The sequence below is a fragment of the Oncorhynchus gorbuscha genome, linkage group LG06 (assembly GCF_021184085.1).
Source record: "Oncorhynchus gorbuscha isolate QuinsamMale2020 ecotype Even-year linkage group LG06, OgorEven_v1.0, whole genome shotgun sequence".
In the NCBI taxonomy this organism is placed as follows: Eukaryota; Metazoa; Chordata; class Actinopteri; order Salmoniformes; family Salmonidae; genus Oncorhynchus; species Oncorhynchus gorbuscha.
Window position 1 is genome coordinate 24,439,305 of NC_060178.1, and position 27,427 is coordinate 24,466,731.

At 40.6% G+C, this 27,427-nt stretch overlaps 4 protein-coding genes across 5 annotated transcripts; 2 read left to right on the forward strand and 2 right to left on the reverse strand.

The window, feature by feature from the left end:
* Positions 1 to 141: 141 nt before the first annotated feature.
* cts12 (cathepsin 12) lies at positions 142 to 5,105 on the reverse strand. The gene is made up of 9 exons (XM_046352755.1): positions 5,088 to 5,105; positions 2,584 to 2,705; positions 2,226 to 2,377; positions 1,887 to 2,009; positions 1,446 to 1,610; positions 1,134 to 1,355; positions 849 to 1,017; positions 574 to 679; positions 142 to 440 (listed from the first exon to the last, which is right to left on the reverse strand). The coding sequence occupies exons 2-9, from the start codon at positions 2,612 to 2,614 to the stop codon at positions 341 to 343; spliced, it is 1,068 nt and encodes a 355-aa protein (XP_046208711.1). The 5' UTR covers positions 2,615 to 2,705; positions 5,088 to 5,105; the 3' UTR covers positions 142 to 340.
* LOC124037744 (ankyrin repeat domain-containing protein 29-like) lies at positions 4,549 to 9,871 on the forward strand. Of its 2 annotated transcripts, none has more exons than XM_046352757.1 (10): positions 4,549 to 4,763; positions 6,438 to 6,607; positions 7,165 to 7,263; positions 7,524 to 7,622; positions 7,783 to 7,881; positions 8,339 to 8,437; positions 8,580 to 8,678; positions 8,883 to 8,978; positions 9,156 to 9,254; positions 9,369 to 9,871. In XM_046352757.1, the coding sequence occupies exons 3-10, from the start codon at positions 7,183 to 7,185 to the stop codon at positions 9,450 to 9,452; spliced, it is 756 nt and encodes a 251-aa protein (XP_046208713.1). In that variant the 5' UTR covers positions 4,549 to 4,763; positions 6,438 to 6,607; positions 7,165 to 7,182; the 3' UTR covers positions 9,453 to 9,871. The 2 variants fall into 2 exon arrangements, with proteins under 2 accessions (XP_046208713.1, XP_046208712.1); XM_046352756.1 differs by having other exon boundaries at positions 4,550 to 4,763; positions 6,438 to 6,548.
* A 609-nt stretch (positions 9,872 to 10,480) lies between these two features.
* LOC124037745 (vacuolar protein sorting-associated protein 4B-like) lies at positions 10,481 to 17,060 on the forward strand. The gene is made up of 11 exons (XM_046352759.1): positions 10,481 to 10,791; positions 11,173 to 11,284; positions 11,640 to 11,790; positions 11,958 to 12,019; positions 14,108 to 14,227; positions 14,362 to 14,518; positions 14,687 to 14,835; positions 15,076 to 15,157; positions 15,357 to 15,576; positions 15,759 to 15,899; positions 15,995 to 17,060. The coding sequence occupies exons 1-11, from the start codon at positions 10,771 to 10,773 to the stop codon at positions 16,094 to 16,096; spliced, it is 1,317 nt and encodes a 438-aa protein (XP_046208715.1). The 5' UTR covers positions 10,481 to 10,770; the 3' UTR covers positions 16,097 to 17,060.
* Positions 17,061 to 19,690: 2,630 nt separating this feature from the next.
* On the reverse strand, positions 19,691 to 27,008 carry plekhb2 (pleckstrin homology domain containing, family B (evectins) member 2). Its single transcript, XM_046352762.1, has 8 exons — positions 26,907 to 27,008; positions 26,575 to 26,623; positions 26,115 to 26,267; positions 25,773 to 25,875; positions 25,625 to 25,664; positions 23,890 to 23,976; positions 21,400 to 21,517; positions 19,691 to 21,207 (listed from the first exon to the last, which is right to left on the reverse strand). Exons 2-8 carry the CDS (start codon positions 26,609 to 26,611, stop codon positions 21,062 to 21,064), a joined length of 684 nt encoding a protein of 227 aa, XP_046208718.1. The 5' UTR covers positions 26,612 to 26,623; positions 26,907 to 27,008; the 3' UTR covers positions 19,691 to 21,061.
* Positions 27,009 to 27,427: the final 419 nt, after the last annotated feature.

A 27,427-nucleotide genomic window follows, 5' to 3' on the forward strand; every position in this document is an offset into this window, starting at 1 on the left:
CACAAGCCGACAGATACCTTGATGCACAATATCTAGTGCTATGTCCAGTCCTGAATTCAATCCAAAACGTTCAAAGGAACATCAAATTCTAGACCAGCCTGACACAGTCGGTCGAAATCTAAAAACAATCGCAGTCAAATGTCAATTCAATTGAACTTTATTCTCTATCCCAGTGCAATACAGGCATAGCATTGCTCAGAGTAATACAGTATAGAAGACAGAATACTTGATACCATCACCCCCACAAATAAACCAAATCAATACTTTTTATTAACCTCTGACAACCTATCCAATACCAAGATGATATGTTCTGTCTCTGACACTTTATCACTTATGTGGTTCATAAAATAGGATACAGAGCGTAGCTTGCGATGCCACAAGCGTTACTGCCATTCCGGATCATTCGCATGTAGCCACCCTCTCCCCATGCAGTACCCCAGCTGGGAAGAAAAGGAAAACATGCATACATTTATGTACAACAAATGTCTTACATATATGTATATGAAAAAGTAACCAAATTATTTTATTTTGTTAGAATGTAAACCACGTTACTCCCACCAGTGATTCACCCACCTGTTTTTGATTATCCAATAGTCTTGCCCCCCTTCAGAGCCATAGCCAACCAGCAGCACCGCATGACTGAGGTTGTTGGGGTTACAGATTGGCTCCTCATATATTCCTGTTAGACCAATAATAGCCCTGGTTACAATGAGGCAAACTCAGACAGGGCAAATGCATTTTTAAAAACTGAATAAAAAACCTTTATCAAAGTTAATATATACAGTCATGGGAAACAAAACACTACATTTAGCTGTCCACCACTGTCAAAGAATTCGGTGAAGGCCAACCTGAACTGTAGAACATGAAGCTTGGGTGATCTGCATCCACAGCGATGGTGATTGGGCCAATGGTTGCCACAGCGTCAGCCAGGGCCTGCTCATCTCCAGAGGGTATGAACCTGTAATCAGTGATGCTGGCAACTGACTGAATGCTGTCGTAGAAACAGGGTTGGGTGTCCTAGAAATACAGAAATGTGTTTTATCCTCAGCCATTGTACTTCTTAAATCATGTTGCTATTAACATTATGTAACATTGGTGTACATGGTCAGGGATGTCCCCAGTCAGACTCTTACCACTGATGTGTAGGGGTAGGTGTCTGTGGACTGAAGCCCATTCTGAACCACATAATTATAGGCATTAGCCATCCAGGCCCCACTGCAGCCATATGTGCCGTAGGGCTTGGAGCAGTCCACAAGGTTCTGCTCACTCAAGGACACCAGTTGACCTGTCCTCTTGAACATTTGTCCCTCGATGGCACCCGTAGTGCTAAAGGCCCAGCAGGAGCCACAATAGCCCTGTGAAATCAATAGACAGCATGAATTTAAAATCACTCCCTACTTTGCACTGAAATTCTACTGACAGAATTTTTGAAAGCAAAGCCTCACCTGGTCTTTGACCTCAGTGACATAGCCCATGGCTCTGTAGTCAATGGTAACAGACCCTAACTTCTGAGCACTGGCACGGAGCTTTCGAGCTGATGCATTCTTCCCTCTTTTCTTTATTTTGCTATTTATCATGGCACCTTGCAAACGCTTGTATTCGTGCCTTGTCTACGCATCGGAGAGAGAGAAATTCCAAAGTGATTTAGTATGAAACGTATGAAGGAATCAATGAATAATGGGAAAATACTGTTTCAATACACGGCAATAAGAACAATCTCAATCTCTCATAATGTACACAAATGAACAGAAGTTAGAACTTAAAAGGGAATGTTGCAGCTCTCAGTGAAAATTGCTCAAAGTGGACCATTATAAGTCATTCACAGAAATACCTTGGACTATAGCATCCTGTACTAAAGAGAAGTGAAGATGATGATGGTCACTTACCAGGTCCCCATATTTATTCATGGCCATGGTAAACATCTTTGTCCCTCTGAGAAAACTGTTATTATTCTCATCAATCACTCTCATGTTGTCGTCCCATATGGCCTTCCTCTCAATGTCATCCCGCTTCAGGAAAGAACAGAATGAACAAACAAATAAAGTAGTTGATTATTGCTAAGGTGTGTGTCTGGGAGGGAGGGAATGACTTCCTAAATATTTGCAATACATATTCATGTAGCTGTAGGTTACTGTAGGCAGATTACTAGCCTACAGTAACTATTGGGAATGTGTTTTTTTTATACAGTATGTGTGTATGAGTATGTGTATAAAATAACATCTAACCTTCTCGTCGTAGGAAACACCGTTGCTCCTCTTCCATGTTTGCCACTCTGATGGCTCTTGCACCTCCTCGTCTGAGTCTGACGCCACGTGGAGAGGATCAGACAGGAGGAGAGAGAGCAGCACAGCTCTCCCCATGAGGCTGGCCCATTGGACTGGAAGGATGGATGATCAGAGTAAAGTGTTTCACCAAATGTATTGTGTTCTGTTGTAAATTACTTTGCTGCAATTTATACCATATTAGATAGAGAATTATATGGAAACACTATAAATGCTCTGCAATTCTGAATGTCATGTTATTAAAACAATGCAATCATGATAAGAAATTAGGCTAAATGAATGTCAATAACCTGGGACTCACCTGATGGAAAGTTGGGCTGTCTTGTCTTCATGTTCTGAGACTAACTCTACACTCTGACCATGTCTGGTCATCACCCTCTCTTTTATTGCCTGTGATGGAGGGTGTGCTCCCCTTGGGCCTGTCTGAAACCCCATCACCAACACACAAGAGGGAGGGAGGGGGCAACAGGGGACAGAAACCCTCTTATTAGACAATGTCGGGCCACCGAGTGTAAACACAGCATGTCACTATTCAAAGTAGCCCATATCGTTTTTTTGGCACTCATCACAAAAACAGCTTAGCAGTGCCAAGAAAATAAGATAGGCTACTCTATATACAGCTCATCTCTAACAACCTGCCAATTACAGGCTTACAACTAAATAGTCATCAAAACAACTTCTCCTTACACAGGCTACCTGCAATTATGCACCCTGATATTTAAGTGTTACACTCTTAGAAAAAGGGTTCCAAAAGGGTTCCTTGGCTGTTCCCATTGGAGAACCCTTTTCGATTCCAGGTATAACCGTTTTTGGTTCTATGCGCTACCTACAGGTTATGGAAAATGTGCTCTTTTAGTATTTCTCCAGAGGGTATCCTGGAGGAGAACACCTCTAATTCTATGTCAAAGATAATAAAACAAAAACACTATAGTAAATAATAAAGTAATGTCCGCAAAAACACAACAGTAAATACTACAGTATACTATAGACGCAAAAACACTACAGTAAATACTACAGTATACTATAGACGCAAAAACACTACAGTAAATACTACAGTATACTATAGACGCAAAAACACTACAGTAAATACTACAGTATACTATAGACCCAAAAACACTACAGTAAATACTACAGTATACTATAGATGCAAAAACACTACAGTAAATACTACAGTATACTATAGATGCAAAAACACTACAGTAAATACTACAGTATACTATAGACGCAAAAACACAACAGTAAATACTACAGTATACTATAGACGCAAAAACACTACAGTAAATACTACAGTATACTATAGACGCAAAAACACTACAGTAAATTCTACAGTATACAACAATCTGCAAAAAACACTACATTAATTACTATAGCATATACTATAGTTTTGTTTTACTACAGTATTTATACTATAGTTATCTGTGAATACAACAGTATACTACAGTAAATACTGCAGGGAATACTATAGTAAAGTCAGCAAAAACACTACATTGAATACTATAGTATTTATACCAGTCATGGTTCTTCTCCAGTCCCAAATTTTGGCACAAACTAATAATACCTTTGAAACAGCTGCTCAACATCCAAGAATACAGGGTAGCCTGTGTCACAACACAGACACTACTATAATATTTACTGTAAGATCCGAGTAGGGGAGAGCCAAAGGGGTAAATTGAGCCACCATTGTTTTTAGGAAACCATACACACAATTAACAATTTGACCGCATACTTAGGAAGAGGTCTTCATTTGTGAAAGAAGAAATCATATGGGAAAAGTGTTAAGCAAGTTAGGTCCAAAAAACGGATTTTCACCAAGTCAAATTAATTTGTTAGAGATATCATTTTTTTTGGTCTGGGAAAAGTCCCCTCAAAATGTGGAGGGTGTAGTTGCCCTTTTATTCAGAACGTTACCTGGGGTAGATTGTTCTCCCCATACCCAGGATAAATTGTGACAAAAATATGTTGATATTTTTGTTAGAAAAAAAATACTATATTTCCCTAGACATAGTGATGCTGAATGTCTAAAATGCCTCTATTTCCCTCACTATACCCCAATACAGTTGTATGGCCGACTTTCTGGAGTTTAGGGGCATTAGGAGCAAGGACTGGCTTATGTGTAACAAAACAAAACAGATATAAAATAACAGCCTATTTTTCCTCGGGATAAATAAACTACTACCTCCAAAATGAAACTGTAACAGAATCGATCTCGTTTCATTTGGTTGAACAAACGACTCCAAGAAATCGAATCAGACATAGCTGCAGCGGTCGTGACTCGTGCGCCTGTCTGCGTGTGGCTGGAGCGGCACTGCAGAGGATTTGCTGCGTGTTTTTTTCCAACAGCGCGCCGACACCCTTGGAGCAGTCAGTGTGGCAAAACGAATTACAGCCGTTATTACAGTTAAACCCATCGGGACGTTAGCAACAACAACCCATACGCAAGAAATATGAGTCACGAATGAGGTCCACAGGATGTCGTTCAAGGTAATCTCAACGTTCTCCTGCTTTTCTGCATATGTAGCTGAGTTGACTCAACTCCACTATATATAGATATCCATATTACAGGGATCTAAACTAGAGCGACAGCTACTACTGCATAGGCTACTCTAACCATGCTTGGAATGAAGAGAGAGTAGCCTAATATAATCTACTCATTACGAATGCTTACTTTCTTTGCGTACATGGTTTCTAATCTGTGCTGTTATGAATAGGCCTATGGTGAGTTATGCGCACGTAATAAATTAATACATCGCAGGGGCTTTGCGGGCAATAATAACATCGTAATAGAAATTAGATATGCTGCTTTACCTTCGTGGTCATGGTCTTCCCGGACATATGCCGCGTTCAAAACAACTGGTAACTCGGAAATAAACAAGCTCCGACTGGAAAAAATCGATTTGAATGGTCATCCAACTCGAAATTCCAATTCGAGAACTCGGGCCACTTTCTAGAGCTCAGACTTTCAGAGCTGAAGATCACTGACAACATGATTTGACCTGCATTTTTCCAAGTTTCCAGTTGTTCTGGCTAACATTAGCCACCTAACGTTAGCCAACGTTAGCAACAACACATTGGAATTCGTAACATAGCATACGTTTTGGGAATTCACAACATATTGTACGTTTTTGCAATTCATAACATATTGTAGGTTTTTGAGAATTCATAACATATACGAAATATAACTTATCATAAGAAATGGATTATGGACATCCACAAATTAATACATACCACACGAAACTTAGCATGACTCTGATAAAATAAAATGTAACCTTCATTTAACAGGGTTAGTTATTTAAGAACAAATTCTTATTTACAACCACGTACGAGAGTGGGTTAACTGCCTTGTTCGGGGGCAAAATGACAAATTTATACATTGTCAGTTCAGGGATTCGATCCAGCAACTTTTCGGGAACTGGCCCAACGTTCTAACCACTAGGCTACCTGTCACATACAGAATGATGAGACCAAGTGGCAGCGACATGACAGTTTAATCTTAGCTTGGCTAGGGTTTAAGGTTAAAGGGTTAATTAAGGTTAGGGGAAGGGTTAGCTAACATGCTAAGTAGTTGCAAAGTAGCTAAGAAAGTAGTATGTAGTTGAACATTTGCTAAAAATGATATGGTGATGAAATTCAAACACAATTTTTGGGTTGCTAGATGTTTGCGTTTTCTCTTGTCTGTGTTAATCATACCCAGATTCATTTGGACCTACATAAGTGGGTGGGAGCTACACACAACCAGACCAGAGACCATATAACCACACCATACCCAATGCAAGAGCATAATCAACGTGTGTGTGTGTGTGTGTGTGTGTGTGTGTGTGTGTGTGTGTGTGTGTGTGTGTGTGTGTGTGTGTGTGTGTGTGTGTGTGTGTGTGTGTGTGTGTGTGTGTGTGTGTGTGTGTGTGTGTGTGTGTGTGCAAAGAGCCTCTGTCCATATTGATTCTCATATTGATTGTGAACAGGAAGAGCCTGACTGCAACTCATTTGAAATGTTTTTCGCTATAACCCCCATTGTCTGACCAATACCAGCAAAGAAATTACTTGCCCAATTTTGACACCTGTGATGATACTGTAGATGGTGTCTTTTAGTCTGGTTACAAGTCTGTTATCTGACACTTGTGTCTGTTCGATGTTGTATCATGTGTGTTTGTCCTACAGAAGGAGACGCCCCTGGCTAATGCTGTGTTTTGGGCAGCTCGAAAGGGGAACTTGGCCCTGCTTCAGTTACTGCTCAACAGTGGCCGTGTGGATGCCGACTGCAGAGACAGTGTACGGACGCTGCATGCCCTGGCGGCTCAGCTGCACGCTTTACCCATAAACCACCTGTGGTAGGAGAGAAAGAGAGAGCTACAACTCTTCTCTGTGTGTGTGTGTGTGTGTGTGTGTGTGTGTGTGTGTGTGTGTGTGTGTGTGTGTGTGTGTGTGTGTGTGTGTGTGTGTGTGTGTGTGTGTGTGTGTGTGTGTGTGTGTGTGTGTGTGTGTGTGTGTGTGTGTGTGTGTGCAGGTGTATGTATGTCTCAATAATGTGTTGTAGGTCTGCTCATGTTCAGGTGCTTGCCGTTTCCATGTGTGTCACATCTAATTGTTCATTGTTGTGTGCTATTTTAAATGTAATGCTATGTCAAGTCTCCGCTGATAAGTTGAAGTATGTTTCAGCAACTTTCTTTAGAGATTAGGGAATGTGAATGATTGGGTGGAGCATCAGGTGGTACTTTGTAGGGCTGTGTGTGCAATTATGTTGTCTGGAGGAGAATCAAAACACAAAACAAAAACAAAAAAATCTATACCTCCAGGTTTCTTTCATGTGCAGTTTGAATGACATGTAAGACAATGATCTGACTGAACTGAGGTGTTGATTGATTGTGATCCCTCGATCTCTTTCCAGTTTCGCTCCACAGCCCTGATGGTGGCGTCCTACAATGGCCACAGTGACTGTGCCAGGGAGCTGATCATGCAGGGAGCTGACATTAACCTGCAGAGAGAGGTAAAGTATACTCCCACTTTAGTACACCTAGGTGTCATTAGAAGAAATACCTTGGTTTTAGTGCTGCTCCTTGATAAACTGCAACCATCTGCTTTTCCGTAGTACAGCGTCTGAAATTAGCGTTGCATTATTGATGTTGCTTTGAGACTCATGTGGTTAAAGTAGAAACAATAAGCAGTAAAGATGTTTGAAGCGTTGAGAAAATGTGTATGTCCTTTTTTAAGGTCTTTCTGACATTGAATGCATGTTTCCACCCTCAGACCGGCTCCACTGCCCTCTTCTTCGCTTCCCAGCAGGGACACAATGAAGTAGTAAAGCTCCTCTTTGAATTTGGTGCCTCAACTGAATTCCAGACAAAGGTATGCCGTGTCACCTACATAGAGAGAGAACATCACAGGGAGGCAGACAAGATATGCTGACGGCAGTGATCCAGTGTTGGATGTCTGCTGTGTATAGTCATATTCTATGTGCCAGTCACTGCGGGATATGTTGCTAATCTGTGTTCTCATGGTTTGGCAGGACGGTGGCACAGCCCTCTCTGCAGCCTGTCAGTATGGCCACTCTAAGGTGGTAGACACTCTTTTGAAGAATGGAGCCAATGTTCATGACCAGCTGCATGTGAGCATCCCTAACACCTATCTCATCTCACTGTGTCTGTCCTTTTCCCACACTCCTGCAGAGCCTCACAGTGCCCAATGCTGTATTCCACAACACACCAAAATCCCACTGGAAGGCCCTCTCAGGTTACCGCTGAGTCAGACATGAGATGTATTTTGTTTGATGCAACACACAGAAGGGATTGGATTACTCAGTGTAACTATGTTACATGTTTGTATGAAAACAATACAGTAAGGCTTACATTCATTTCGACAGAGTGATTCTCTGCTCACTACTAGTTATGATATTGGTGATTGACAATAGTGTTTTTTGCATCATTAAAACATCAGCCTCTTTCTCTCCTTTCTATAAGATCCAGTGTACCCACAACAGTGCCATTATATGTGTTACTAATCATGAACAAGCCATACATTGCATAACTTTGCTGTTGTGACATGTTTCTAATATCATATTTCAGGATGGTGCCACCCCACTCTTCCTTGCTTCCCAGGAGGGTCATGTGACTGTCATACGTCAACTGCTGTCATCTGGAGCCAAAGTTAACCACCCTAGGGAGGTGAGGCCACTCCCCCAAACAATAATAGAGGACTTCAATAGAGGGACTGACTTCTTCATCTCTCTTCTCACCCTCTTCCTCCATGTATTTTGTCTCCATTTTCTTTCTCTCACCCCCCTCCCTCACTATCCCTCCTCCCCAGGATGGCACAGCCCCCCTGTGGATGGCAGCCCAGATGGGACACAGTGAAGTAGTGAAGGTTTTACTTCTGCGTGGTGCAGATCGGGATGCTGACAGAAAAGTATGTTGTCCTTTAGCAACCCAGTGGGTACACAGTGGGTACACAGTGGGTACACAGTGGGTTGACAAAGACAAGATGATTGTCTTCCATCAATATATTCAATCAAGTCATTTATTGAAATGCATTTCTTTGTGTTAGGCATAGTATATATTGAATGGGCAATTAAAATATCAATGCCTCATGTTTCTTTTGATATTATTGAAGGACGGGTCAACTGCATTATTCAAGGCAGCTTTCAAAGGACACAACGGTGTCATTGAGGAGCTCCTCAAGTTTTCCCCTTCAATGGGCCTTCTCAAGGTAAGATATCTAGGCAGTGATGCTTTCTCTTTGCCGTCTCCTGTCTCTGGCCATGACCCAGAGGAGTAGTTTTTATTCAGAAGTATGTTGTGAAACATTGTATTGTAAAACATTATGAGTTTTTTAGTGATAAGAACCAGCCGTTAGTTAAGTGGCTTCACCATTCCATTTCTCCAGAATGGTTCCACAGTCCTCCACGCTGCTGTCATGGGTGGCAATCATAAAAGTGTAAACCTTCTGCTCGGGGCCAATGCAGACCCCACACTACCCAACAAGGTAAATCACTGCAGTGTGTACAGGGGAGAAGAAGCAAAGCAGAGGAGAAGGATGCATTTTAGGACGTTGCTCTGGTTGATTATTTTTTCATGACTGGTTTTGTTTTCTTTGCAGAACAATGAACTGCCAGCAGATCTTACAAAGAGTGATCGTATCCTGAGTGCTCTGCGACCACAAATCTTAAATGGAAGTAGTTGATGACAATCCTTGTTCCCACCTTAGACCATGGTTGTTTTATGGAGAGAAATGCACTGAGGGCTCCGAACAACAGAGAACAAACAAACAGGATTCAGTCACACTACAATACTTATATGGTGCTTGCTTTCAAATGCAGCTTCAGAAAATACAATGCTATTTGGAGTAAACGTAACTGGACATATCAATATGTAGCCTACTACCAAAATGCATCTGTTTGTGGCTAGAATTATTTTGCCATGTACATCCTTTTGTTTGAGGTGTTGTTCTAACTTTGCTGTATAGTTTTAGTTTCTAAAATATTGTATCCTGGTGCTGTGATATTTCTAAATATTTTGCATTTTTTTTATTTCGGCAATTTTAGTAAATGCAATACTGTACATTGGGTTAAATAAAATATGAATGTGGAAGAAAAAACAACATTTCTCCTGTGACCAAGTCAATAACATGTGCTATAATAACAAGTCACTACACGTCAGTGTACTTACCGTTAGTACCAATGATCTATATAAACTCTGGATATTTAGATGCTGGGTTTGGCGATTGAGAGACTTTGAAGCCACCGGTCGGCCATATTGGTACTCTCCAGTAGGAGCAGTCCTCCATAGCAATGAATGGAATTCTACGGTATTTCAATTTAATGTTTCAAGGACAAAATTACATGTATTTAAGCATTTTTTGTTGTAGTGGGGACAGTAACATTAGTCATCTCAAAAAATTGTACAACCAATGTTTTTAGATATTTTAAATGTTTATGTTTAGCTCACATAATATAATTTTAAAGTATGCATTAAGGTATCTGTAATATAGTAAATGTGGCGGAAACGAATGTAGACGTTAATTAATGCATTTATATAGCTTCCCCCGAGAAATTACCACAGTGGGGAGTGCCAAGATGGAGGCACGGTGGCTTCAACACAGCGCTCTTTAATAGTCATCTAGTGTATATATAAATCACCAAGAAACTGAATCCATGCAAATGTGTCTGATGCTCTTTGTCTGACCTCATTTATCGCATATGCAATGCACATAGAGTTTAAGAATAGGCTGTGAAATTGACCGCAGTAAATTGACAAGGATAGGTCAGAAAAAGCTCTTGTCTCTTTTTGTGTTGATGTCACGTGTAAAACCATAGGCGGAAGTGACACTCGACATCTTGACGCGGAAGAGATTCCGAAGAATTGAAGAACTGTCACTAAAATGACAACAAAACACTAACCAGAGCTAATAACGTCGTATTATAGCTATTGCACGTTTTTTTTACTGAGACGAGTGAAATTCTACGGTGGGTTATTTTTACCATCGTACGTAACCAGCACCCATGGCTAATAACAATTTACAGGTGAGTGAATCTCCAGCCAGATACAAAATAAATAAGTTAGCTAACTACTGTAGCTAACACAGGATTATATCGTTAGTCTACTGTGGGATCATATGGCGTTATTATACGTTTGTCTAGTTAATGTCTCTCTTGACCCAAAGTATTTAATGAATTCGCATCAACTAAGTGTGTATGATTTCTGATTTTCCATTTACAAATGCCATTTTGACATACCTTTGTGACATCTTGCGGAACAAGATCATAGCGTCATGCTAATGCCCTACCCTCTCTTGTTATTGTTCTTCTTTAACATAGCTCCGCAAGATCATGACGTCATGCTAATGCTCTCGAACCTCTGTTGTTATGGTTCTTCTTTAACATAGCCCATGCATTGTGTTACAGAAAGCAATAGATCTTGCAAGCAAGGCTGCAGAAGAGGATAAGGCTAAAAACTACGAGGAAGCTCTCCGGTTGTACCAGCATTCCATTCAATACTTCCTTCATGTTGTTAAATGTGAGTTGTCTCTTATCTCAGTTCAACTTCCTGTTACTTCTTTTTTCAAGTTCTTAATTTGCATTTATACTGCAAACACAGAACATCTACATAGGCTACTTTGTTTTTCTGTTCCCTTTACTGATTTACTGATATATGTGTGACTGACATGATTATGAACTGTGCACCTTTGACCTCAGAGTTTGGAATGAACTTTAAATGACCCCATTATGAGCTATGGATCAACATGAAGAATTTGTTCAGGAAACAACTTTAACAGTTTTGTTTCACTTTCACATTGAATGACCCACGTGTGAAGATTACCCAGCCTTGGACATAATGTGATGCCAACCTGTTACATTTCCTCTCCCTGCAGATGAGGCCCAGGGAGACAAGGCCAAGCAGAGCATCAGGGCAAAGTGTGCAGAGTACCTGGACCGAGCAGAGAAGCTGAAGGAATACTTGAAGAAGAAGGATAAGGCCCCTCCAGCCAAGCCTGTCAAGGAGTCCGGCTCTGATGACAAAGGGTGAGTGAGCATAAGAAATCCTGAGATGTGTTATAATCCTTACCAATCCTTCATTCTGATCTGATTCTTGGTTCTTTTGAACTGTGTTTATACTTTTTATGTGGCATAAAGGTGGGCCTCCTTATCAGTACAGTGATCTCAAACGACTTTGTTTTTTTCTTTTGCAGGAATGACAGTGATGAAGGTGAAGGTGACCCAGAGAAAAAGAAGTTTAAAAATCAACTCTCAGGTGAGTTATATCATCAGCTACTTCACTTTTCCGCATTTTTAGTGTGGCTCATACAAAACTTTGATGCAGTCTTGTGAGACTGAATCTGTATTTGATTTGAATGATAAAAAGCGATATTTGCTGTCAGGGGTGTGAACGTTTAAACTAAATTGGGATTGTTAACGTTTACAAAACTCCTAAACCGAAAAAAATGATGTTCACAGTGCAGTTATGACAAAACTACCATTAACAGGTCTCGATCATCATCATAAAGGGAAAAATAGAAATTAAACGAATACTTAACCCAACAATGCTGTAAAGTTAGTAGGAGGAGAAATGCTTCTTTCAAATGATTTCCCACAGATATAAAGGGCTCCACACATCATCATTGTTAACAGTTGGAAAACATTTCGGAGAGTGAGACAGTGAAGCGACAGCAGCGAAGCCCTTTCTGGCAACACTTTAAGAAGTTAAATGAGAAGGTTGTGAAATGAGCTAGTGCAGAGGCAGAACAGGAGCAATGCTAAAACATCTGAAAGGGAGACACCATGACCGTGAGCCCCAACCCATTGCTGGCAACAGCGCAGGCCCCCAACAACAGACATTAAACAGGCTCTTCACACGAAAGAAGTGCGATAAGGGATGGAGTGAGAAAATCACAGCGCTGATTACAGAAATCATTGCAGCTGGTTAAGGGTAGACAATGCCGGCTTCAATGTCCTAATGGCATATCTAGAACCATTTACATTACATTACATTTAAGTCATTTAGCAGACGCTCTTATACAGAGCGACTTACAAATTGGTGCATTCAGCTTATGACATCCAGTGGAACAGCCACTTTACAATAGTGCATCTAAATATTTTAAGGGGGGAGGGGGCGTGAGAAGGATTACTTTATCCTATCCTAAGTATTCCTTAAAGAGGTGGGGTTTCAGGTGTCTCCGGAAGGTGGTGATTGACTCCGCTGTCCTGGCGTCGTGAGGGAGTTTGTTCCACCATTGGGGAGCCAGAGCAGCGAACAGTTTTGACTGGGCTGAGCGGGAACTGTACTTCCTCAGTAGTAGGGAGGCGAGCAGGCCAGAGGTGGATGAACGCAGTGCCCTTATTTGGGTGTAGGGCCTGATCAGAGCCTGGAGGTACTGAGGTGCCGTTCCCCTCACAGCTCCGTAGGCAAGCACCATGGTCTTGTAGCGGATGCGAGCTTCAACTGGAAGCCAGTGGAGAGAGCGGAGGAGCGGGGTGACGTGAGAGAACTTGGGAAGGTTAAACACTAGACGGGCTGCGGCGTTCTGGATGAGTTGTAGGGGTTTAATGGCACAGGCAGGGAGCCCAGCCAACAGCGAGTTGCAGTAATCCAGACGGGAGATGACAAGTGCCTGGATTAGGACCTGCGCCGCTTCCTGTGTGAGGCAGGGTCGTACTCTGCGGATGTTGTAGAGCATGAACCTACAGGAACGGGCCACCGCCTTGATGTTAGTTGAGAACGACAGGGTGTTGTCCAGGATCACGCCAAGGTTCTTAGCGCTCTGGGAGGAGGACACAATGGAGTTGTCAACCGTGATGGCGAGAACCAGACTACAAGAGTGTACAAATTGTACAGTGAAATTGTTAAAAAAAAGAAATTGTACAGAAATTGTACAATGATTGCTCTGGAAGTACAATGGTCGAGATCTCAAACACCATACGTGGCGTTAACAACAGATTGTTGGATTTCTATGAACACGCTGTCATACATCACTGCAACGAGCCATCACATTGATGAGAAGTGGGACATGAAGCCCCATGTACTAACCACTTAGGACATGGAGGAGAGGCACACCCCAGAGAACCTAAAGATGGCATTAACTACCTTCGTTGCTGAGTGTGTGGGGGACAGCAGTAAGGTGAGCGCCATTTGGTAGCCATGACTGCGGTAGTTTGAACTGCATTGCCACCTAGCGGTCAGACGCAGGACCATGTCTGCATTGTGAATTCGCATGTCTTTTTTTGTGTGTATTTTTCTCTCTCAGTTGAAGCAGGAAAAAAAGTAACTTTAAACTTTAAGAACATTTTAACATTTGTTACATCCCCATTTGCCGTACTACATTTCACCGACTTCTATCTACAGGGGCCATCGTCATGGAAAAGCCAAACATCAAGTGGAATGATGTAGCTGGGCTTGAGGGTGCAAAGGAGGCCCTTAAAGAAGCTGTCATCTTGCCCATCAAATTCCCTCACCTCTTCACCGGTATGAATAATGGAATTCAAGAAACACATAACATTCTAGATATTAACAGATGTATTGTGACTTGCAACAGTGCATCTGACGAGTAAATCGTTTTCAATAAAGAATACCTAAGTATATTTGTCTTTGGTGTCCAGGAAAGCGAACTCCATGGAGAGGGATCCTGCTGTTTGGCCCTCCTGGTACAGGGAAGTCTTATCTGGCCAAGGCTGTGGCCACAGAAGCCAACAACTCTACCTTCTTCTCTATCTCCTCCTCTGACCTGGTGTCCAAGTGGCTGGGGGAGAGTGAAAAGTGAGTGATGGGGCAAGGAGGGTTGGCAGGTTGCTATGCAATCAAATCAATATACTATTTGAAAGGATATTTCTCATTCATCCCCATCTCTCTCCTTCTCCTCTGTATTCTTCTCCCACACTGTCCTTTGGTCTCATATTCACTCTCCACAACTCTTTCTATCTTCAGGTTGGTGAAGAACCTGTTCAGCCTGGCCAGGGAGAACAGGCCCTCCATCATCTTCATCGACGAGATAGACTCTCTGTGTGGCTCCAGGAGTGAGAATGAGAGTGAAGCAGCCCGCCGCATCAAGACTGAGTTCCTGGTCCAGATGCAGGGTGAGAGAGCCAGCCACTGGGCTGACAGACTGTGCAGTTACACAAGCCTATCCTCAGATCCTGCTTACCTTGTACCTTGAGTATTGACACAACTGCTTTGGCCACTATGTCGTTTGGCACCGAACCTTTTTGTTGGTACGGTGTCACCAGAACAAAAACAACCATTTTTTTTTGCCAGATTTGAGCTTTCCTTTTGACTGAATCAGCTGTATATTTAAATCATTCTCTCTCTTCTCTGAGGTGTTGGAAATGACAATGAGGGAGTCCTGGTTCTAGGAGCCACAAACATCCCCTGGACACTGGACTCTGCTATTAGGAGAAGGTCAGTGCATATTTATCCTCTGATGATCTCAAGTCCTTTATCTTATTGTGAAGATGTATTATTCACCATTTTGGGACCAAGTGACTCTTATTAAACAGATTGTTAAACATTAGAGATAAATAATGGGATGACCCTTGCTGTATTTCCATATAAACATTCCCATATCCGATATCACAACTGTCGTGTTTCTGTGCCTCAGGTTTGAGAAGCGGATCTATATCCCTCTGCCTGAGGGGCAAGCCCGCTCCTTCATGTTCAAGCTGCATCTGGGCTCCACCCCCAATGAGCTCACTGAATCAGACTATGTGACCCTGGGTAAGAAGACGGAAGGCTACTCTGGAGCAGACATCAGCGTCATCGTAAGGGACGCCCTCATGCAGCCAGTCAGGAAGGTGCAGTCGGCCACTCACTTCAAACGGGTATGTGACATTCAAACAGGGACAGGGCTCACCTTTGTGCAGTGAATCTTAATTCATTTAATTTTACTCATCTGATAGTTGTAAAAGAAGCATTGAGTCATGTGAATACTCTGTCAATGAAACATCAGTTATCACAAATCCATGTACCATTTTTGCCCATGCGTTCTTCTTCATACACCCAGGTCCAAGGGTCATCATGGAACCATCCCAACCTCGTGGTAGACGATCTCCTGACCCCATGCTCACCAGGAGATCCAGACGCCATAGAGATGACCTGGATGGATGTTAATGGCGAGAAACTCATGGAGCCCATTGTTTGCATGGTGAGAAGAACCCCCAAAACATAGATATTTTAGATTTTGAACATGAGGGAGCAAGTATGTGATGCTGACTGACCATTGTGATGTGCTGTTCACAGGCTGATATGCTGAGGTCACTGCACAACACCAAGCCAACTGTGAACGAGCAGGACTTGGACAAACTCAAGAAGTTCACAGAGGACTTTGGTCAGGAAGGCTAATACTCAACCAAATAATGCGAACACAACTTTCCTTTCTCATATCCTTTTTCTTCACTGGTTCTCAGGCCTGCATTTGCTACTCTACTTTCTCTCCACAAGTAGCAAAGGGGCTTCATGTTTCATGTATGTTCATTTGTTGACTTACTTTGTTAGTTGCCAATACATACCCATAATAGTGTACCCATAGTATGCAACTTTTCTTTTTACAAAGATAGATTGGTTGAAGATGGTGATGGTCTCAAATAATATGGATTCATGAAAAGTATTTATAATATATGCTTTAAAACACTAAAGTGTCTGTTTTGGCCTTGATGGCATCAAACAAGCAATGCATGCAATTGTGCATTACAATAACTCCTCCAAAAGTCCTTTACTGCTTGAAGTGCATCTATGGTTTGACAAGATAGATGAGGATTGCCTGTTTTGTTGTACTGTAATGTGTTTGGACATTGTTTACCAATGTTTTTTTTTCTTCGTTTTATTCATTTTTCTTACCAAGAAGGGCTACATCTGTAATTTTGACTCTGCGTTGATGGAGCAGCACTCATTGAAGAGGACCATATCATGATTAACTACCAGCAACTTTAATGATTACAATTTTCTTTCATCAGTTTTTATGTAGAGTATTTTCATATTGTTTTTCTGTATGCTGTTTTTGAAAGAAGATGTTAGACTGAGTGCCTTGCTGGTCAAAAGAAAGTAAAAGTACTTTGGAATCGGTTAGTTGGGGTATGTTATAGTGTAATAAAATCCAATGATTATTGATCTTCAAGGGAAATCAGTAATAGAGTGAGCAATAATCCTTTGTAAAGTGTTTTTGACCCCTTAAATTGTACTTCCCACATCTTTGCAGACTTCAAATGTTTTGTACAAGTTGTGCCTTGAAGAAGAATCAATGTGCAGTGCATTCGGAAAGTATTCAGACCCCTTGATTTTGTTAGCCTTATTCTAAAATTGATCAAAACATTTTTTCTCATCAATCTACACACAATATTCCATAAAGACAAAGTGAAAACTGTTTTTTAGAATTTTTTGGAAATGTATTACAAATAAAAAACAGATACCTTATTTACATAAGTATTGAGACCCTTTGCTATGAGACTCGAAATTGAGCTCAGGTGCATCCTGTTATCATTAATCATCCTTGAGATGTTTTTACAACTTGATTGGAGTCCACCTGTGGTAAAGTCAATTGATTGGACATGATTTTGAAAGGCACATTTTGAAAAGGCACCTGTTGACAGTGTATATCAGCAAAAACCAAGCCATGAGGTCAAAGGATTAGTCCGTAGAGCTCCGAGACAGGATTGTGGAGGCACACATCTGGGCAAGGGTACCAAAAAATGTCTGCAGCATTGAAGGTCCCCATAAACACAGTGGCCTGCATCATTCTTAAATATAAGAAGTTTGGAACCACCAAGACTCTTCCTAGAGCTGGCCACCTGGCCCAACTGAGCAATCGGGGGAGAAGGGTCTTGGTCAGGGAGGTGACCAACTACACGAAAGTCACTCTGACAGAGCTCCAGAGTTCCTCTGTGGAGATGGGAGAACCAGAAGGACAACCATCTCTGCAGCACTCCACCAATCAGGCCTTTATTTTAGAGTGACCAGATGGAAGCCACTCCTTCGTAAAAGCCACATGACAGACTGCTTGGAGTTTGCCAAATGGCACCTAAAAACTCTTAGAACAATATAAACAAGATTGAACACTTTGGCCTGAATGCCAAGCATCACGTCTGGAGGAAACCTGGCACCATCCCTACAGTGAAGCATGGTGATGGCAGCATCATGCTGTGGGGATGTGTTTCAGTGGCAGGGACTGGGAGACTAGTCAGGATAGAGGGAAAGATGAACAGAGGAAAGTACAGAGGGATCCTTGATGAAAACCTGCTCCAGAGTGCTTAGGACCTCAGACTGGGGCAAAGGTTCACCTTCCAACAGGACAACGACCCTAAGCACACAGCCAAGACAACGCAGCAGTGGATTCGGGACAAATCTCTGAATGTCCTTGAGTGGCCCAGCCAGAGCCCAGACTTGAACCCAATCGAACATCTTTGGAGAGACCTGAAAATAGCTGTGCCGCGACACTCAACATCCAACCTGATAGAACTTGAGAGGATCTGCAGAGAAGAATGGGAGAAACTCTCCAAATACAGATGCGCTAAGCTTGTAGCATCGTACCCAAGAAGACTCGAGGCTGTAATCGCTGCCAAAGGTGCTTCAACAAAGTAATGAGTAAAGGATCTGAATACTTATGTAAATTAGATATTTTAATTTTGAATACATTTGCAAACATTTCTAAAAACCATTTTATTTGTCATTGTGGGGTATTGTTTGTAGATTGAAAAAGTCAAGGGGTCTGAATACTTTCCAATTGCACTGTATATCCTCTCACTTTCCACTATAGCCAATGAAACTTCAGATACCCTATTAAAAAAAGATGCATATTCAGATAGTTCCTTACTTGGTAATGATTATATTCAGCTGTGTTTCTAAATCTTCAGACTTTTCTTTTATAGAAAAAAATGTATAAACCTCAATGTACAGTAGTAGTCTTTTATTTTCTCATTTGAGCAGTTTACATATTGTCTGGTCACTGGGGTGAGGTGAATAGCATTGAACAATGCTAAGAAGGGAGGAGTTTGTCTTCATAAAAGAAGAACGAACGATCATTATGTATTCTTTTGGCAATACTGTTAACATGTATGACTGTGGGTTTTCCTATAATTATGTATTCAAGATTATTTTCTGGGATTTTCCAGAGGTATCCAGTTTGTTGTGTTCTGATCTTGAACATATATGTACATAAATCTATTACTTACTGAAATGACTGATGTTTGGTTTTACTTTACTTATTTTTGGATGTATGTATATTTATATATATACACTACCGGTCAAAAGTTTTAGAACACCTACTCATTCAAGGGTTTTTCTTTCTTTTACTATTTTCTACATTGTAGAATAATAGTGAAGACATCAACACTATGAAATAACACACATGGAATCATGTAGTAACCAAAAAAGTGATGAACAAATCAAAATATATTTTATATTTGATATTCTTCAAAGTAGCCACCCTTTGCCTTGATGACAGGTTCGCACACTTGGCATTCTCTCAACCAGCTTAATGAGGTATTCACCTGGAATGCGTTTCAAGTAACAGGTGTGCCTGTACGTATGCATATGAGATATAGGGAATTGTGTTAAGAGACAAGTGTTTCGTCCCCAGACCCAACACACATAGCACTGTCATGTCAAATGTGTAAATAATCTATAGAATGTGCGTGTAGTCTACATTTCATATAACTAAGCACTATTATTGATTTGCTCTCGACTGTCATATCAAAGTTAATTGTTTTTCAAACACCATGGCTGCGTTTACACAGGCAGTCCAATTCTGATACTTAGTTTCAGTAATTGGTATTTTTACCAATCAGATCTGACGTGATTGGTCAAATGACCAGTCAAAAGACGAATTACTGGAATTGGGCTGTCTGTGTAATCGCAGCCCGTGTGACATCAAGCAGCTTCCCTTGAGCCAAGGTGGAACTCAGAAGTGGCTAGGATTTACAAAGTTTCAAAAGTGAATTAATGTGAATTTAATGATCATTTAATACATAATGGTTAAAATGTCATACATCACTGAAGAGCAATAAACAATGCATTAATTCTGCATATCAAAGCATGTTTCCCATTTGAAATTTAAGGTATGATTTTTACTTAATTTGTTATCAAATAAATATCCTATATCATAAATTACTGTATACAACTTTCATGTCAAAAGAGGAAACATAACCTAGTATTCCTAATGTCTATACAAGGTGGCACAACTTTGAATGAAATGTAAGACTTTGAAATTGAATATAAAAGGTTAATAGGTGAGAAACCAGTCTCTATGTGTTCAGTGATAAAAAAAAAATGAGGCCACTCAATTATTTAACTAGTAACTTACCCACTTAACCAAAGAGCACAATGTAATTAGTCAAATATACCATTAATATCAGTAACAGGAAAAAGTTAAATATTTAAAAAAATCATTTTTGGAGTGTGAGTAAAGTCAAAACAATTAAAATGTCAAGGAGTATCTTTCAGTTCTCTGTTGTAGCAGCGATTAAACTTAAGATGAACCTGATGACGCTTGTGCATACCCTAACAAACACATGCATCTCCTGAAAATCCATTCAAACGTGAGATTAAATACAGGTTTAACAGCTGACAATAGTAATAGGAAAACAAAATAAGGACTGTAGTAAAGAAGAAAACAAATCCCATGTTCACTTCCCCTTAACAAATGATATCTAATATCCTACCATGTTATTAAAGGAACGACAATAACAAAGTAACAACATATGAAGGTGAGTAAAATGACAAAGATGAAGTAGAAAACCCTCACAAAAGCACATTGGATGTAAGACAGGTTCTAGGTGAAGAATCAGGATGCACAACCCTCAAAGGAACAAAGAAATGTAGCCCACACACTCAGGCAGATGCCACTATACTCTTTTCCACATTCTTATTGACCACTCTACTACATGGGACATCAGAACACTTGAAATTTGCTAGACCTGAAAAGATATATATTTAATATCTCTCTCAAAACCTTTCCTTCAAATGTGCATTATATAATATCCAATTATCATTTGCGTTTATTCAAAAGTACATTCGTGTTTCAAACAAAAGGACAGACAGTACAAACAAAAGAGGCAAGCTGCATAATAGCTACTGTGCCTAATAGAAAGTGCTAGAGCATTAATACATCAAAAGTTTTGGTAAGGACACAAATGGAGTAATTTACTGGCACATCACAATCATGCGTCATAGGTGAACAAAGCCCAACCATCACATACATTTAACTCCTCCATCGCTGTCACATGGCTAGAGATGAAGTTGCAGTGCTACCAACATGTGGGAACGGTGTGTGTCAGTTGGGGGTGGGTATCGTTGTAAGCTGTTCCTATGAAGACACTAGAAGACAGAGAAGAGAGAGCCAAGAGCCAATCCAGTCGCAGCTCCAGCGAGCATGCCGAGAGCCACGTCTCCTCCATCGTCACGTTGACGCTCGTGAACAATAACCTGATTCATCCCTTGGGGATTCCTCATAGGATATGCTCCTACAAATCACAGTGGGAAACATTAACTGGAGTTAGAATGGTGAAAAAAAGCTATATTGCAAAATAGTAACTGAAAGATTACATCCATTAAAAGAACAAAGGAACATTTAATTAAATGTGATTATCAACGTAACTTCGACATTCCTTCAGGAGCATGCAAACTAAAAAAGTGTGAATTCACCCTATGCGTACCTTGGTACTGATAGGGGTATGCAACAGCATAGGGCTGCCCATCAGCTGAGTAAATGATCTGTGTGCCGTGGACAGGAGGAGCTGGGGCATACCCTCCATAAGCATCCGGAACATAAACCTGTTGGAAAGGCAGATATCACTTGTGTCACTATTGGGGAGACTACCACTACTGCCCTGGTATCAAGAGAACTGATGCAAGCCATACACATTTATCTAAAACCACAATATATAGCATAACCACCATGTTACAGTGCCCTCAGAAAGTTCACACCCCTTTACTTTTCTCCATATTTTGTTGCATTACAGCTTTAAGGTAAAATTGATTACATGTAGATTTGTTGTCACGGGCCAACAAACAATATCCCATAATGTCAAAGTGGATTTGTTTTTTAAAATATATTAATTACATGTGAAAAACTGAAATGTCTCGAGTCAATAAATATTCAACCCCTTTGTTATGGAAATTTGCTTAACAAGTCACATAATAAGTTGCATGGACTCACTGTGTGCAATAATAGTGTTCAACATTATTTTTTAATGACTACCTCATCTCTGTACACAACACATACAGATTATTGTAAGGCCCTTCGGTCAAGCAGTGAATTTCAAACAGATTCAACCAAAGACCAGGGACATTTTCCAATGTTTCGCAAAGGGCACCTATTGGTGTGAAAAAATAGTACATTTAATTTTTTTAAAGGCAGACATTGAATAACCCTTTGATAGTGAAGTTCTTAATTACACTTTGGATGTTGTCTCAATACACCCAGTCACTACAAAGATACAGGCGTCCATCCTAACTTAGTTGCCGGAGAGGAAGAACACCGCTTAGGAATTTCACCATGAGGCCAATGGTGATTTAAAAGAACAGTTAGTTTAATGGCTGTGATTGGAGAAAACTGAAGATGGAACAACAACATTATAGTTACTCCACAATACTAACCTAACTGACAGAGTGAAAAGAAGGAAACCTGCACAGAAAAAAAAAAAAATATTCCAATACATGCATCATGTTTCCTGTTTGGCCCTGTCCGGGGGTGTCCTCGGATGGGGCCACAGTGTCTCCTGACCCCTCCTGTCTCAGCCTCCAGTATTTATGCTGCAGTAGTGCGTGTCTCGGGGGGCTAGGGTCAGTTTGTTATATCTGGAGTACTTCTCCTGTCCTATTCTGTGTCCTGTGTGAATTTAAGTGTGCTCTCTCTAATTCTCTCTTTCTTTCTCTCTCAGAGGACCTGAGCCCTAGGACCATGCCTCAGGACTACCTGACATGATGACGCCTTGCTGTCCCCAGTCCACCTGGCCGTGCTGCTGCTCCAGTTTCAACTGTTCTGCCTTATTATTATTGGACCATGCTGGTCATTTATGAACATTTGAACATCTTGGCCATGTTCTGTTATAATCTCCACCCAGCACAGCCAGAAGAGGACTGGCCACCCCACATAGCCTGGTTCCTCTCTAGGTTTCTTCCTAGGTTTTGGCCTTTCTAGGGAGCTTTTCCTAGCCACCGTGCTTCTACACCTGCATTGCTTGCTGTTTGGGGTATTAGGCTGGGTTTCTGTACAGCACTTTGAGATATCAGCTAATGTATGAAGGGCTATATAAATAAATTTGATGTTTGCAACAAGGCACTAACTAAAGTAATACTGCAAATAAATGTGGCAAAGCAATTAGCTATTTGTCCTGAATACAAAGTGTTATGTTTGGGGCAAATCCAATACATTACGGAGTACCACTCTATATTTTCAAGCATAGTGTTGGCTGCATCATGTTATGGGTATGCATGTAATTGTTAAGGACTGGGGAGGTTTTTGTAAGGATTTTGAAAAAAAGTAAAGAAATAGAACTAAGCACAAGCAAAATCCTGGAGAAAAATCTGGTTCAGTCTGCATTCTACCAGACACTGAGAGATGAATTCACCTTTCAGCAAGACAATACCCTAAAACACAGCCAAATCTTTACCGGACTTGCATACAAAGAAGGCAGTCAATGTTCCTGAGTGGCCGAGTTACAGTTGGATTTAAATCTACTAGAAAATCTATGGCAAGACCTGAAAATGGTTGTCTAGCAACCAATTTGGTAGAGCTTGAATTTTTTCAAGAATAAATAGGCAAATGATGCACAATCCAGGTGTGGAAACCTCAGACTTACCCAGAAAGACTCACGGCTATAATCGCTGCCAAAGGTGCTTCTACAAAGTATTGACTTGGGTGTGATGAGATATTTCTGTATTTTATTTTCAATAAATGTGCAAAAATGTCTAAAAACCAACTGTTCACTCTCATTAAGGGGTATTACATGTAGATTGAAATCAGGCTGTACCAATTTGTAAGTCGCTCTGGATAAGAGCGTCTGCTAAATGACTTAAATGTAAATGTAAATGTAACAACAAAATGTGGAGTAAGTAAAGTGGTAGACTGTAAAGCGGTAGCACTAGACTGCTCAAAGCATATTTAGAAAAGTAAAGTCTAGGCAGCAGGTTCACATACATACCGGAGGTGGAGGACCATATTCAGAATATGGAGGAGGGGCAGAAGCAACAATTTGCTGTGCAAAGCCAATCTGAGGAGGAGCGACCACCTAAAAATATAGAGATACACACACAATACCAGTCAAAAGGTTTCCACAGACCTACTCGAAAATAAATATCAGAATTGGGCTGCCTGTGTAAACGCAGCCATGGTGTTTGAAAAACAATTAACTTTGATATGACAGTCGAGAGCAAATAAATAATAGTGCTTAGTTATATGAAATGTATACTACATGCACAGATTATTTACACATTTGACATGACAGTGCTGTGTGTGTTGGGTCTGGGGACAAACCGCTTATCTCTTAACACAATTCCCTATATTTCACACCACTGTTAGTATCACAATATTACTCTCCTATGCATTGTGTTCACATCCCAGTTTCTTGTGTGGAATAAGCTATATGTCAGTTTATAATTGCAGTTGGATATATATACACAGGTACCAGTCAAAAGTTTGGACACACGTACTCATTCAAGGGTTTTTCTTTATTTTTACTATTTTCTACATTGTAGAATAATAATGAAAACATCGAAACTATGAAATAACACATATGGAATCATGTAGTTCTTGCTTGTTCTTATCTGTAATTATATATATTTTTAAACTGCATTGTTGGTTAGGGGCTTTTAAGTAATAATTTCACCTGTTGTAGTCGCCGCATGTGACTAATAAAATTTGATTTAGTAACCAAAAAAAAAAAGTGTTAAATCAAAATATATTTTAGATTCTTCAAAGTAGCCACCCTTTGCCTTGACAGCTTTGCACTCTTGACATTCTCTCAACCAGCGTCACCTGGAATGCTTTTCCAGCAGTCTTTAATGAGTTCCCACATATGCTGAGCACTCTTCTTATTGGTGTCCTTTAGTAGTGGTTTCTTTGCAGTAATTCAACCATGAAGGCCTGATTCACGCAGTCTCCTCTGAACAGTTGATGTTGAGATGTGTCTGTTACTTGAACTCTGTGAAGCATTTATTTGGGCTGCAATCTGAAGTGCAGTCAACTCTAATGAAATTATGCTCTGCAGCAGAGGTAATTATGGGTCTTCCTTTCCTGTGGCGGTCCTCATGAGAGCCAGTTTCATCATAGCGCTTTGTGGTTTTTGCGACTGCACTTGAAGAAACTTTCAAAGTTCTTGAAATTTTCCTGATTGACTGACTTTCATGTCTCACAAGTAATGATGGACTGTCGATTCTCTTTGCTTATTTGAGCTGTACTTGCCATAATATGGACATGGTCTTTTACCAAATAGGGCAATCTTCTGTATACCACCCCTACCTTGTCACAACAACTGATTGGCTTAAGCGCATTAAGGAAAGAAATTCCACAAATTAACAAGGCACACCTGTTAATTGAAACACATTCCAGGTGACAACCTCATGAAGCTGGTTGAGAGAATGCCAAGAGTGAAAACCTGTCAATGTTTGGCTACTTTGAAGAATATCAAATATAAGATATTTTGATTGGTTTAACATTTTTTTGGTTAATACATTATTCCATGTGTTACTTCATAGTTTTGATGTCATCACTACTATTCCACAACGTAGAAAATAGTAAAAATAAAGAAAAACCCTGGAATGAGTAGGTGTGTCCAAACTTTTGACTGGTACTGTATATTAAGACCTGAGCTATAATACTATCCATAAGTAGACTAGGTTATGCAGGCAGAAGGTCTTTGCAGACCAGCAGAAACTCACAGAGCTGATTCTGGCATCCTGGAGAGCCATGGTCCATGCCCTGAAACAACGATGGGAAAACAAGAATAAACATGAGTTTTTAGCAGGCTAACCCATATACATACACAACTAATCAGTCATATTAATTACAATGGGAAAGATGTCTTACAGTGCATCATCTGCACTGTCTCCACAAATGCTGATAACCCGTCCATCTCTGCAGACTATCTGGAGCAGGGCATCTCGACTTCTGCCCTCTGGAGGGTTTAGATCTGTGGACAGTGAAAAGGTGGATGGGACTGTTGGTTGATGGGTTGGTGTGGATACATTTTAGTCATTAAGTAGACGCTCTTATGCAGGGTGACTTACCGTTAGAGCATTCATCTTAAGATTGCTGGGGGGGGGGGGGGTAGTTCACATTTTATGCTGGCGGGGGGTAGTTCACATTTTATCCTATTGTGAGTTGAGAGGATTGGATAGAAAAGTATAGCAGATGTAAGTAGTCAAGTACCTTGACATGCAGTTGCACTGCGAATGTTAATGCAGTCCACTCTCATGTGGATCTCATCCTCCATATCTCGCCGATGCTGGTCATCATAGAAAACCAGCCGCCCATCAGACCACAGATCAAACCAGTTCCTCTTCCACCGCCGCAGAATAGTGCCTGTATCATTTAATTATATTTAATTGAATTACTCTTAGCACTTTGTGCAAACACAGGTCTAAGCCCATGGTGGTATTGAAGAGCTACATGACGAAATTCTGTGAAGTGTCAGGAAAAAAAAAAAAGAAAACATTTCTGCAACGAAAACAAGCACTTCAGGGAGGAACCTACATGAATCTGTCCAATAGAAACGCTAGTTTTCGTTGCAAAACGTTTGGAGTAATGATTACACTCCAGGTTTGTGACAGACTTGTGTACTGCACTATAGTGACAGTGTACAGCTAACGTTAGCTACAGCTCCACTCACTCTGCCGATGAAGGAAGCCACTTTTCACAATCGACATCGTTAGGTTACTCTGAAAATAAACAATTATAAACAACAAAAATGCTTACTGGATATAGCGAAATCTATTTAACTATCTACAAGGTCATTTTCATATATAATAGCTAGTTTAGCTAAACCATCGTAACACTCACTGCCTACACTAGTGCCTGGTATGCTAACTAACGTTAGCTGACCGAATCTATTTACGTTGGCATTTGACACTTTGGTAAACTATGTTTTGAAGCTTATTCAGACAATATTGCTGTCGATTATAATATGACTAGCTACACATGCCATATATGTAATTAAATTACCTCTTGTGGAACGTCCTTTTCAAAGCCCTGAGAGGACAAAAGTTAACTGTCTTGTTTTGAATGACATCATCAATATCAGCTGACTGGTCCTTAATTAGAATGCTGGGAATTGAAGCCACGATAAACAATCATATTATTCGTTCGCTGTAATGTTACAATAATAAGTCGTTATTGTCTTTACTTTTAAAATATAAAGGAACCAAACCCTAAACTTATCTAATCATAAGGATATGTTCAAATCTGTATCTTTTGAGACAAAGAAAATCTAGGATGTCATGAATTATGAATATCTGCAGTTAATGTTCAGCTTATGAATGCTTTGTTCATAACCAAGTGGGGAAGGTGGTATTTACCACATATGACAGGGAAAAATCCACTTAAATGTACCTCCAACTCTTAATTACTAGTGGGAAAATCATCAATAGGTGACGTTGCGTGCTTGTGCGAAATGGGAAACTGGGTAGTCGGAAATCCGACATGATTGTGTTCAAGTGTTTTTGAGGTAGAAACAATTCTTACAT

What these genes read in the sequence shown, in the direction of transcription:
- cts12 (XM_046352755.1), bottom strand. Translation starts at nt 2,614, where the DNA reads ATGAAGACAAGACAGCCCAACTTTCCATCAG. An exon ending in ACAGCCCAACTTTCCATCAG is followed by an intron (nt 2,378 to 2,583) that starts GTGAGTCCCAGG and finishes CCATCCTTCCAG; the next exon opens with TCCAATGGGCCAGCCTCATG. An exon ending in CCTACCCCTACACATCAGTG is followed by an intron (nt 1,018 to 1,133) that starts GTAAGAGTCTGA and finishes CTGTATTTCTAG; the next exon opens with GACACCCAACCCTGTTTCTA.
- plekhb2 (XM_046352762.1), bottom strand. Translation starts at nt 26,611, where the DNA reads ATGTCGATTGTGAAAAGTGGCTTCCTTCATCGGCAGA. An exon ending in CAGTGCAACTGCATGTCAAG is followed by an intron (nt 25,876 to 26,114) that starts GTACTTGACTAC and finishes CACTGTCCACAG; the next exon opens with ATCTAAACCCTCCAGAGGGC. An exon ending in AGGATGCCAGAATCAGCTCT is followed by an intron (nt 23,977 to 25,624) that starts GTGAGTTTCTGC and finishes CTATATTTTTAG; the next exon opens with GTGGTCGCTCCTCCTCAGAT.
- LOC124037745 (XM_046352759.1), top strand. Translation starts at nt 10,771, where the DNA reads ATGGCTAATAACAATTTACAG. An exon ending in TGGCTAATAACAATTTACAG is followed by an intron (nt 10,792 to 11,172) that starts GTGAGTGAATCT and finishes ATTGTGTTACAG; the next exon opens with AAAGCAATAGATCTTGCAAG. An exon ending in GTTCCTGGTCCAGATGCAGG is followed by an intron (nt 14,836 to 15,075) that starts GTGAGAGAGCCA and finishes CTCTTCTCTGAG; the next exon opens with GTGTTGGAAATGACAATGAG.
- LOC124037744 (XM_046352756.1), top strand. An exon ending in ACATTAACCTGCAGAGAGAG is followed by an intron (nt 7,264 to 7,523) that starts GTAAAGTATACT and finishes TTCCACCCTCAG; the next exon opens with ACCGGCTCCACTGCCCTCTT. An exon ending in CTTCAATGGGCCTTCTCAAG is followed by an intron (nt 8,979 to 9,155) that starts GTAAGATATCTA and finishes CCATTTCTCCAG; the next exon opens with AATGGTTCCACAGTCCTCCA.